Source organism: Astatotilapia calliptera, chromosome 22 (genome assembly GCF_964374335.1).
Source record: "Astatotilapia calliptera chromosome 22, fAstCal68.1, whole genome shotgun sequence".
Lineage (NCBI taxonomy): Eukaryota > Metazoa > Chordata > Actinopteri > Cichliformes > Cichlidae > Astatotilapia > Astatotilapia calliptera.
Window position 1 is genome coordinate 6,443,717 of NC_137442.1, and position 13,172 is coordinate 6,456,888.

General features: G+C 41.1%; 1 protein-coding gene across 3 annotated transcripts in view; it reads left to right on the forward strand.

Annotated features, from left to right (window-relative positions):
• Window positions 1-6,669: 6,669 nt before the first annotated feature.
• pvrl2l (PVR cell adhesion molecule related 2 like) overlaps window positions 6,670-13,172 on the forward strand; it is a 315,388-nt gene continuing 308,885 nt past the window's right edge. For all 3 annotated transcript variants that reach the window (XM_026155452.2, XM_080296640.1, XM_026155450.2), the window contains exon 1: window positions 6,670-7,335. In XM_026155452.2, the coding sequence (XP_026011237.2) occupies window positions 7,248-7,335 (88 nt within the window). In that variant the 5' untranslated portion in view covers window positions 6,670-7,247. The remainder of the gene's footprint in view (window positions 7,336-13,172) is intronic.

The following is a 13,172-nucleotide window of genomic DNA, read 5'->3' on the forward strand; positions in this document are numbered from 1 at the left end:
GGCTGGCCAGCTGTCACTGAAGTAGGTTTTGATTTATATTGGTCCCTAGAATGACAGAGGGAGGGGTGGAAAGGCAAAAGAGAGAGATCAAAGAATGGATAGATGGAGCATTGGAGGGATGGATGTGGCAGAGGTGATGGCAGGAAGAGAGACGAGATGATTGATCTTTATTAATCTTTATACGAGGCAAAAGCATGAATATAGAGCGGTGGATGAAGAGATGATTGGTTTGTGTGTGACGGGAAGGAAGCAGCTTAGTAAACCAAAACGTCTGCAGCCAGAGGACGGCCGACAGATCTGTTTCTTTTAAGTGTTTCTTAAAGAACAGACACTTAAACATTCCCAGATCTGCAGTGCATCTGCAGCCTGACATGAGTTGAGTGCCTCAGTACAATATCATGAGGGGGTTCAAACGCTCTGTTCAAAGCTTATCAGCACAATCTATGATGGAGAAGAGAGGGACTGTGTTGCCTCTAGTGATATTCCCAGTCAGACGCCCATTTTTGTAATCTTTAAACCATTGGCTCCCGACTGTTTTGACTTCTGAGCACATATTTAAAAGTACAGAATGCACTTTTGACCTCACTGTTTGAATTGGGAGTAGTTCAAAAAAGTGAAATTGTCTTCGATGATTGTTTCATTTTAATACATTTTTAAGCCTCCAGAGGCTAAACTGCAAACTATTTCAGAAAAGAAATAGAAAAACATGAGACAAGACAAGAAAGTTCAGGAGAAAATATTGTTGTGAGTTGCAGAAATGTTTTTTTCCTTCTCTTTTCTGCTAATCATTTTGTGGCCTCTGATTTGATTCACAGCCCATTGAGAGTAGCAATCTTGAACCCCATGCAGTGAACCTCTGGTTTAACACAAGCTCCTGGGAGACTGAATGGATCTAGTAAAGCATGTTTTTAGTTTTCTCTGCTCTTGAAAATACTGTTTTTACTAACTTTGCCAGTGCACTCTTTGTTTATGTAACAGTAATTACGGTATGTTTGAGTAACAAGTAAAGAATGAATCTTTGCATCAACGTGCCTGAGATAAATCCACGTACCGCACTTGGCATATGAGTTGACATAAAGTTGTTCTGATTTTGTTTACGACATCGTTATAGCAGGGGGAATTAATTTACTCTGCTTTCTCCACAGGGCCACACAGGCCTGGAGCCAGGGCTTACTCATTATTTATGTCACACAAATTCCCCCCAAATTGCATTTATGTGGCCTTTTTGCATTTTGTTGCCAAAAGAGATTATCTGTCAGCCACGTGATGGTTTTGAATATAAAAAATGTTTTTTTTTTCTCAAGGTTGAGCATCTATAATAATAATATTAGCACACAGCTGTAGTAAATCTTAAGTACTGGTTTTAAAAGCTGAACTACAATGTCCCAACTGGAAAGGAGACATCTGCACCAGTTAGTGCAACTGGTCTGTGATGCATCTCTTTGCAATAGAGAGCTTGACTCAACTGGTTGCCAACTGGTTGTAGTTTGGTTTTATATAAAACAAGTTAATTTATCAGCATTCTGCAGCAATGATATCCAGAGGAATTTCTGAATTGTTACATGTTTGGAGCTGGACTCTGTATGCTAGTAGTGCATGTAAATTTCTATTTATTGTACATTTCTATGTATGTAAACAATATTCATAGAGTGATCACAGTTAATTGCTGCATTATTAAAAACAGATTCTATTTAATTGTCAAGCTGACCCCATTCAATTGCAATTAAAAACACAATTTATGCTTAATGCAGTTTTATTTCCACCTCCATACACCAAAGATGCTCTGAAGCTGAAAACTAGCTTGGAGTGGGCACAGACCTGGTTTCTGTCTTGGAAGCAACACTTTTAAAGGCATCTAGATTGTAAGTTTATGGCACATGTTTGGAATAGTTTTGGCCTTGCCATGGTCTCCAACCACTGCATTCCCTAGTATGACTGTGGCTTGGTGTGGGTATGCTGTGATTCCAGATATCTGGGTACTGGCAGCTACTTTGGGTGCACTGGGCTTTTTTATGGTGCATCTCATGGATGCTGAGTCATACTGGCGTTTAGAGAGTTTGGGGGATGAGGCAATACTTTGGGCTTTTTCTCATGTTTCATGAGCTGCAGGAGGATTGAGCTGTAGGGGATTACTGTGGCCAAGGGGGTGGGCTTTGTTTTCAAAAACATTAAAGTTGATTTTGGGTTTCAGAGAAACACCCACCAGCAGTACTGTACTGTAAAATATTGCCATCCATCCATCCATCATTGCTCTGTCTGGATCACAGTTTTCCTTCAAAAAAAGATAATGGACTATTCCACACCCTACATGTGACTTTCACTTTAAGTTCACTGACTTTTTTAGTCTGTACCTGCCTACAATAATGTCATTCTATATTAAGGACTTGGGTCCAGTTGTAGTGTAACATATTTTTAGTACTTTGAAAGTTCAAGCAGAATAATATAAAGACAATCTTTCCATGCCCTTTTGTAAAAGGTAGTTGGCTCAAAATGATGAATTCTTCAACCACATTGATAGTTCGTGCAAACACTCTCAGGAGCTGAATTTGGACTAACAACAACCACTTTGTTATTTAATTATGAAGACTTGCAGTGATTGCGTGCTATATTCCATCTGTTCTTTTGCTGAGATAAACCTTGGATCACGTAATTATGTGTTTAGATAAAGATGAAAAGACAGACAGAAAACATCATGAACTTTGTGTATGTCAGTGTAGAAGCATTACTTTTAGCAGTCAACAGATGGCAGGATATAGCTGGATCATTTGTATGCTGCAGCAGGACCATACACACACACAGACACACACACACACACAGCAGGGGCCAGCAGAATACATTGCGAGTCTTCAGAGGACAGAAGGTTTCCCTGCTCTGCTGTGATTAATGGGCTGATTGAGGCTGGAGCCAAAATGGAGGGTGGGCCAGTTTGCAGCCCGCTAATGAGTTGATAATGGAGAGGTGGGCGGCTGGGTACGCCACCCAGCAAAATGGTGGGAGCTTAGTGGGGATGGTTTTAGAGGTATGCAGGGAGGTGAGCTTCTCAGAGGGCAGTTGTGCATGCTATTTTTCAGTAAAATGTTTTGAATAGTGAAGGTACAGGGAGACCTATATTCATTTTCCACTATAAAAGAGGTGGTTATTTGGTTTTCTTGAAGCAAAAATCATGGTGCTCAAGCAGAGAGTGCATTACACTGTAACACTGCAGCTGGAAAAGACAGGTGGGTGCTGTGACTGGGTGATGAAGAGTTGTTTTCACTGTGACAGTGATTGCTGGTTTTGGAATAAGTGGGATTGTTGTGATACTGCAGATGGTGTGGGAGCACGACGGCATCATTGTTACTGTAAGCTGCAAAACAAGATCTTTCATCATATTGATATCAGTATGGGGAGGCAAAGCATAACTTACTCAATGTTTTATTTAAGCCTTTAAATACGTTTTCACCACAGGCAAGACTCTCAGTGTTTAGAGTATAAAAAAAAAAATGTCTTATTTTATTTGTTTGGTGTTGCACTAGAAGGCAGCTGCAGCTCAGATGGAGCTGGATGACCGTTATTTGTGAGGCTGGAGGTTTGACTCCTGGGTGACCTTCCAAAAAATGCTTTCCAAATGTGACTTGCTGAGCAAAAACCATTTACCAAATAAATATTTTAAAAGCGATAAGTACATCCTCGTTAAATCTGTTTCCCTTTTATTTTCTGTCAGACTGTGAGACTCATTCTAAGAAAGACTGTCTGCTGTAAGTCCAGATTCTAATTATGTGGGTGAACAGGTAATTAGTTATGATAAAACACATACAGCCTGATTACATGAACATAGTTTTTGGTCACCACACCTACAACTACAACATAAGCACTGCTCAGTGACCCTAAAACAGGAGCATGCAACACCTTCAGCCACTTTCACCGGTCACCTGCAGGGAGACTCTGGGTAACTGACTGCCAGTGTTAACAGATCTGGTCCCTGTTTTTAAACTAGTTAACTATTTAACTACTATTTCATAATTGTGAACTCTGATTTACCTCTTGTAAATCAAAACCCTGATTATTTAGAGGTAGCTGCTTTCATTTACGTCATATGAAAAACACTGATTTGGTGGGTACGTACAAATGTTACCTGATATTTGAACAGCATTTTAAAAGTACACTTAAGGGATCAGACAAACACAAAGACATCAAAGGCAAATCTGATTACTAACCTACCCCACTTGTGCGTTTTACAGAAAACCAGTTCTCACATTACCTGCAAAACTTTCAGCATGTCCTGTCTGGGTGCCACATGAATCACTTTCAACGTGCTAGGGTTGCAAATCCAAGAGGTAGACTTTTATTTACAAGTTTATTTACAACTTTTAAATAATTTAGTCGAACTGTCTGTTTGTGAAACGACTGAATTGATGTTACCATTATTCCATCTAGCCATCCAATGTGTGAATAAACAGTCACCTGTATTATTCACTGGCATAAACTAAAGATTTTATATTGGATAGTGTTTTATTTTAAATCACTATAAAACACAAACAGCATTAGAAATATTTCCCACTGCAGTATTTTGGAGTTATGACTCAATCACACAGTTAATTGAGCTTCGCCTCTACAGTGTGTTGCTGTGAACAGAGTAACTTTCTCAGTCAATCTGCTGGTACAACTTATTTCAGCAGAAACTTTAAAAAGCACTGCAGTGGATTTCAAAGATGGTCCTTATCGTCTTAAACAGACAGGCAAACGTCCTCTGTGTGTGGAGGAGAACCATTTCTGTCTTTAAAAAACCCCGCAGCATCACTGTTTCTGTGGAAGGGACAACAAAGTAAATGACGGCATCCATCTAGAGAGACTTAACCCCCACCACTGCAATCCCTTACGACTTTTTCGCGTGTGTTGCAAACCTGAATTTATGTGTGCAATTTCTTTTGTAGTTCTTTTGGACAAAGAAACAAAATACATCATATAAAGTGGAAATCTGAATGTTTATGCAGACGATGGAGCTTTGAGTTGTCTCCAAAGCTTTTCTAGAAGTCAAATTGTTGCTGTGCAGTACTTTGGGACTTACTTACACTACGACAACCAAAAAAGAAGCTAAATGAATATGTTTAACATCAGATATCATTAAAAATACACCTGAGAAAATAAAACAGCAAAAATCTGGATTCTATAAATTGAAATCTGGATTTGAAAGTTTAGTTTTCTCCATTTGATGGTTTGCATTTGCATTAATAGTAGCTCATAATCTCTTTGATGTTTCCTTGAGATGTTTCTTTTAATATTTTTGTCTTCTTTTGAGCCATAATGATGGGATATCACACTTATATACATTTCACATTCTCTTTAATCTTCTGGAATATTGGATTTGTGCTGCATTAGTATTATTATTTTAACATATCAATATCTGTTTACATTTTTTTTTCTGGGGGGGGGGGGGGGGGGGTCACCTTGTGTAGTTGTAGAAGGATGACTATTCCAACTACAGAAGGGTTTGTCTCTCTTTGGAATGCCTTCAACAAGGCTTCCCCTGTGAGCTGAGCACCTGCTTCCACTCAGTTCTTAGAAAACTTTGGCTAGAAAACCATTACAATAAGCATTATGTGAAGTCCACGGAGACATCACATCTGATGTGAACAATATAACCTTTATTGATTCATAGCAGGCACACTAAACCCCCCTCGGTGATGTCTACTGTTTACTATATTCCTCACTCACATAGTCAGATGATTTATCACTAAATCGAAGGGCAGAAGTCAATAATGACTTTGATCCATGATAACCAGCTTCAGTTACCATTTGCTGACAAAGCTTCTCGGTGATTTTAATAAATTACTTTGATGATTTCTTGGCTGCTGGTCAGACAGAGTAACCAATGTGAAGACACTGCTTTCATTGCAAACATTTTCATCATTTCATTTGTTTCTACATGATGAACAAACTGTGATTAATCTGTAGTAGAAAATGTGGCAATAGAGGTGGTCTGTTAAAATTAGTATAACAAAAGCTATTATCATAGATCATGTAATTATTAATATAATCCAAAAAGCAACAATTAAATGTTATAGATGGTCTCTTCCATAAAGGGAAATTTGCTATCAAAGATTTACCTTGAGTGCACGAGAGCTCAAACTTCTGATGGTTGAGTGAATGAAGTATGTTACAGAGAGTTGGGGAAACGCAGACCTAAAACTCTCACAGTTTGTAGGACATTTGTTCAGAAAATAACAAGAACTGTGGATGAAATAAATGTACAGTAATGTCACCTCCACACGATTAAGGGTTGCAGAAAATATTACCCAGAAGCCTGGGGACTTCAATTTAAGGACTCTGCTTGTAGAGTATGAAAGGCTACTTGTTTTTGCTTGCCCTAAATAAAAAGGTGAGATTGGATTATAAGTAGTTCCCCAACACTAGTTTATATAGTCATATGTGGGAAATCCGGAAATAACCAGTAACCGTGTGAATAAGCGGCAGCTCCGGGGAAAGTACGGAATCTTCGCTGAAAAGTGAAACAGAAACAAATAAAAAAAATATTATAAGCATGAAATTAAAATACTTAACTGCTTAAAAGATTCTATGTCGTTACTCTGTATCACGACGATGCTCCATCTCCAACAGTGAAAATCTGCTCCAACACACGCACGCACACGTGCGCGCGCACATATACACAAACAAGCGGCAGGTGACAGCAGAACACACCCGGAGCTCGCAGTACAGGTATGCAGATGCGTCCCTTCTGTATTTCTAACCTTTTAAACTGCACCGCGCTCGGATTGTGCGTCTGTGGCTGTGAGGGTTCAGTATTGCGGCTGAAGTCCTCTTGGTGACGCTCTGCTGACATCACTTTGATATTCCCCCACTCAGCTCTCCGCATCAGACACACGGAGCTCCAGCACTCTCACACACACTCCGTCCACACTTTGTTTCCATTTCGCTCCGCTCGCCTTGTACAAGACGCACCGGCACAAAAACACAGCCACCGGCTGCCTGCGCACTGCGGCCGGTCCACGTGGGGAGGGCTCTGACTCTTCCTGTCATTAACAGAATTAAAGCAAAGGACAGAGAAACTAATCACGGTCCAGACTGAGGAGAGGCGCGCTCAGAGCGGCAGGAGGAGAGAGAAGCTGTAACTTGGCTGCTTTCAGCGCAGGCGGTCTGAACTGAGCTCGAAGTTTCTTGGCTGATCGGAGAAGGAATAATTTGGAGCCCGGCTGAAACACACGGCGCTGTTGTGGATATTACGTCCACCTTATCTCCTGTGTATAAGAATGGCGAGAGATTACGCAGCGCGCTGCCCGGTGTATCCGATGAGAAACGCTTGGCTGGTGGCAGTAGCGGTCCTGCTTGCAGCCCGAGGTAAGTGTGAACGAGCCCAGCTGTGTTTCTTACAATGGAAGTCCCGTCAGTTCTTCGCCTCCTGTAGCCTCTTGTTCTCTGAATGTAGCAACCCCCGGCACTTTTCCAGCAGGGCAGCCCGCGTTCCCGGAGTGCTGGATGTTTGACGGTGTCACGTCTCCGCGTCCTCTCTGGCTGCTGCTCAGAGCGCCGAGACCTATTGTAAAAGTTTATTGTCCGAGCTCTACATCAGATCTGTGTGTGCATGTGTGTGTGTTGAGTTTCGGTAAGCCACGACGCGAGGTGTGGCTCTCCTGGTTTGCGGTGTTTGTCCTAATTCCTCGCCGCTTTCGTCGGCAGGTGACTGTTCAGGAAACCTAATCCTCCCTGAGCCGCTACAAACCCTTACAGCACGGCTGACCTGAAATCTGTGTTTACCTGTCGGGAAGCGTGGCCGTGAAATGGGGCGCTATCACAACTGCCGGTCCGTTTACTAATCATTACAGTAATGGCAAAAATTGGTCCTCGTCGTGTGGAGCAACAGGGTGTTGATGGGGAAACGCGTTCTCTGCGGGGGATGAGAATGGCTCGGCCCCTGCTCTTGAGGTGGCCCTTCAGGAATAAATACCTTGTCAAGAGGGCTGCATGAATATCGACTACACGAACTGTATGAAAAATACACGAACTCCAGAATCATGGCAGAAGAAGCAGCCTTGCGAACACGCAGTGCATACAAATTTAAGAAGATAAAATGACGTAAATGTTAATATTATGATAAAAGGCACCCTGTAGTCAATTAAGAGACCAATACCAGAACATTTAGAGTAAAATATCTGAAAAAATTAATTCAGTGCTTTTCTTTTTTCAAATTAGACATCTTAAACCCAAATAAAACACATGTAAAACACTCAGAGTTGAATAAAGTGAGATAGGGGTCACAAAAACTTTAACTCCACTTTCTATATATCTACCTCTGTGCAGTGATGCATGTAACTGTGGCCAATATTGACTGATGGTATCAGCAAGTATCAGCCGAATGGTGCTGTGAACTTACTGTTAAGTGATGTAAGCACAATGCAAGACACTGTGTGAGTGTTTTATAAAACCTATAAGAAATAAGTTAGAGCAATATCCTGTGTTTGGGTATAGGAGGATTTACAATGATTGTACGCGAAGTCCCGGATGCAGCACAGTGAGCCACAAAGAGCAGCTTGTTTGATGGATTTCATCTTTAAACTAAAAAGCACCTTTGACACTCAGCGAATAAACATGTGCCAAAAATAACGTCCCTGTGAAGTTGTTGAGTGGCGCAGAGACATAATGGGATTATTAAGGAAACGGTGACAACGTTTTCCATAAAATAAAAGCAGGTATAAATAAACCTGCTCATGAATAACAGAAACACTTTGCTGTCACTATAAAACGCACCTTTGATGGATAGAAATAACAGTAATCGCGTACGGGAAAGGTCACTAAAAGACAAGGTTATCGCTGCATTTATGAGGTTTTTTCATGATTCTGTTTCCCTGTACTGGAATGTCTTTACTCTGATTTTGTTGTATTTGTGATTTTAAGTTGAGATGTTAAAACAACACAGATTAGGTGTTGTAGTTTATTGCTGTTTAGATGGCATATTGACGTACCTGACTTGTTATCAGCACTGTTGCACTTGAATGGCTTTTCTAACTAGTCAAAGTCAGTCTGCACACTGGAACTCTCAGTTATGTCCTTTTACCATGTTACAGATTAAACATTAGTGAAACAAACAATGCTATGTGTCACATGAATATGCACGGTTTCTCAAAAGTACCTTAGATTCAACTAAATATTTACTTTAATGTGCACACTCGTGTACTTTCTTGGGACTTTCCAAAGTCTTTACCGACTTCAGCGGCTGTTTATGGGAATTTTCACAGTTGTAAACCAGTGTTTCAGATTATTCAGACAAGAAGAACCACAAGAATTTACAAATATGCTGTAATCCCCAACAGAAACTACTTTGAAAGTTTTTTCCCCCCACTGGAACCAGCTCCAATATTTATAACAGCAGGTAGTCGGGCTATAGTGATCGGCGTTAGCCTGCTCTGTCAGCATGAATCTGTCAGCCTGTTGTTTGCACCTGGGTATAACTAATATCATCTGTCAGAGCTCTCCAAAATTTTCACTGAGGAAAAAGAAGATGGGTCATTATGGAGCTGGAAGATATGTCATCTTGTGCCTTGACGTGCCTTGACGCACCTTGGAGACATGCCTGTGAGATCAAAGCAAACGGGAGGGCAAGTTATTTCGAGCCGGGGAGCCACAGAATCCTTCTTTGCATTTCGCTGTAGCATCTGTTGCATAACCGGTGATGGCGTGAACTGTTATTGGCGCCGAGTTTACAAGGCAGGAGGAAGATTTAATCTCGATTAGAACTAGCTGTGTAATGACATCCTTTCTCTTCCTGCGTTTTTGGAGCAATGTAAGAACGAGAAAACCCCAGTGAAGGAGAGCGTTCTGCTTTAGACCCCATGCTGTAAGCTCTCTAACACAGGTTGGAGAGAGGATGACAGATATTCAGCTGAGACTCTGCTACATTGGGTCTGTATTGTTAAAAAGCTGTCAGATTGTCATGACAGTATCCCCACAGGTTATGAATTCATTTTAACATGCAACAACACAACTGTCTCGTCTGAGGAAGAACATCTACACTCACGCTGCAGCTGCTTAGAAAGCGAGCTGCTGACAGAGGCTTGATTTTTCCAAGATTGCCCTGGCATATGAGGAAACAATTCGAAAGCGAGTTGTGTGCATAGATGATCGTTGTATGTTTACATGGCAAATGCAATTGCGTAATTATGTGGAAAATTAACAAGCACTTTGCAAAAGGGGTCAACGGCAGCCGTGAAACCTTGACTGTAATATTGAAAGAGGAATGTTAACCTTCATAAAAAAGGCAAAATAGAGTTAAGAGGATATCATTGTGCAGCAATGATAATTAAGTCTCTTCAGGTAACCACCCCCTCCCCTTCGTGTCTCAATAGGCCCGATCCTGTGCTGAAATGTCAATGATGATGAGTCCCCTCGACGGCTCTGCAGAGACGGAGGGCTGATTAGCTTATCACTTGGAGAGCAGGCGGACGATGATTATCGCCCTCAGAGCAGCACAGCCTGATTATCGAGAGCTCTTATTAATGACTCATCTTTAGCTTTGCATTGCGCTATGTTGTTGTTTGCATATTTGTGTAGCCAGTGCTACACAAGCTCCAGTATCCATCTGTGATGGCTTTACTCCATGTGGGAATCACTGCAGAGGATCTCAGGGATGAAAAAGTCTTAAACGTTCATGTTGACCTACCTTCTTGCCTTAAAGGGCAAAACCCAAAACATACATCTGCATTTCTTTTTACATCGTCACGCCTTCATTTAAAAAAAACAAAAAAACAACATTTTAGATGTAGCTCTGTAATTTTTAAACATCCTGATATGCACTAGAGACACTATATAGAGCATCTCATCTGGCCTGGGAATGGCTCTGGATCCCCCAGGAGGAGCTAAAAATTGAAGCTGTAGACAGCGACAGCTGGACAACCTCGCTTTGCATGCAACCGCTGCAGTCCGACTCTGGATAAACGGCAAAGGGTAGAGGGACGCGCAGCCAGTTTTAGTGCTGTAATTAAAATTCAGAAACAACATAAAATTGAAAAAAGCAAGAGTTCAAGACGTTCATCTGTGAGCTGCACATTACAGCCGATTGTGCGCTCTTGGCCTTTGGGATAGGCGCACAGTTATTTTAATTTTTCTCCATGCAGGATATTTTCATTTATTAATAACTGGAATAAGCCTAGAGGCTTTAAAAAAATCCAAATTTTTTCGAAAGCAAAGGGCAGTTTGTATAAAATATTCCAGCAATTTTCTCAGTTTAAAAAACATATTTTGCTTCTTTGCATAAATCCTGGTTGAATACTATGTAGCAACCTGACCCTGGAGCCTCTGTTAGCTTTAAAAAGTGGTCTGTAGCGCAAAGGTCCCAGCCCCACTGTGGTCGATGATGTCAGACAGACAAAATGTCAAGAAGTGTATCTGGGGAGAACTGATGCTCTGTGTGTTTGTGGAGAGGTTTGAGGCAGTGGTTGTCATTGTTGCCATGAGAGTTGATCATAGGTATCGTTGCTGGGTTAAAATGTCAACGACCGTGCAAAGCAGCTGGATGCTCTGCAAGTTCCTACTCGGAAGGGCTTAATGATGTGTTTTTAGCATGTGATATTTCCCCCTTAACTGTTAAAAACCTTCATATTCATAACACTAATGACCTTGCTGAACAGAATAGTTAAGGACGCACCAGGCGGGAAAGTCTAGGCTGATGCCGATGTTTAAAAATGACAATTTAGCAGATGTGCAATGCGAATGGTTTTTAAATGTCGTTGTTATTTATTTCCCCATTTGTCACGGGAAAAAGAGAAATCAAAAAGCAACTGCACTGTTTTCAGTCTTCCAACTCTTCGTCACACAATCACGCATTGAGTGATTGATGTGACACAATGGTTTAGCATCAGCCGCTGCCATATTTAAATGTCTTATTTGCTGAAGAGCCAATGGCTGCTAAAGAAGCCATTATTATCCAGGGCATGACTACAGACTCGGTAATCAAAACTACTGAAACGTAAGAAAAATCAGTTGCAAAGCCATACAGTAAACTTATTTTCACACATGCGTTGGGGTCCAAAACATTTCAAACATAATTTGACATCTTTAGCCTGTCAGCTTCTTTTTACTAAGCCTGTGTGATATTTGATCGAGAACTGAGTCGGTATTTTCCTGGAGATTTTACAGAAAGCTGGTGGACTTTGCATCCTGCCTCTTGCATGTTTTACCTAGCCAGCACTCTTGCCAGGACTAGACTATTTACAGCTGTTGAGAGTGTGTCCTGTTGTCTGCTAAATGTGAGAAAGAGAAACGCTGTCCTGAGTTTGTCTGTGAAAACAGCTTAAGTCAAGTTTAATCTGACACCCGCCACAATACAGGCTGCTCTCACATTGGGACCTGCAGTTAAAAGGCTCAAGACTCAAATGCCAAAGGCTCTTCCTGCTGAGGGTGAAAATCATCAGGAGCAGATCGCTGATGCCCGTTGAGAGCTTGTGAAAGATTTGCACACTACACACGCTGTTTAGTAATATGGACTGCTGTTTGTGTTTGCACGACTTTGTTTTTGTCTGTGTCAGAATCGATACATGCGGCGATGATTATCACCCAGCATAAAATGAAGTCTTATTGCTTATAAAAAAACTTTTCCTTTTAATTGCAGCTTTTCACTTCTTAATTGGTTCGAGTTGCATCACACTGTGATTTGTTTGTTTGTATTTCTGGTAAAGTTGGACTCTTAATTTTTGGCTCTAGGTTTTGTTATTGATCAAAGATTAAAATCTTAATGACTTCCCACGACTCTTTGTGGGCCAGTGAATGATGAACTATTGAGTTTGTATTGCGGGATCTTGCATAATACGTTTGGCTTGTGTTTGTGCCATCAAAGAAGTAGTTTCAAAAATCTCTAGTGCAGCTCTTACAGCCAGGGGTAGACTTTGGCTTGGTAGGTCACTCTCAGAAATTTTAAACTTGTTGCCATGGATACAGCTTTTGTGTCTGAGACAATATCACAAGCCTGTATTGTGTGTGTGTCTTTGCATGTCCTAAAAAAGAAGGTGTGCAGTTAGGGCTGCTCAATTAATCAAATTTTAATCACGATTACGATCTGGGCTTTCAACGATCATTAAAAATGACTGAGCCGATTATTAGCCCCTCCCTCATTTATCCGCGACACCTTAAAGGCCGGTCCGTGAAAATATTGTCGGGCATAAACCGGTCCGTGGCGCAAAAAAGGT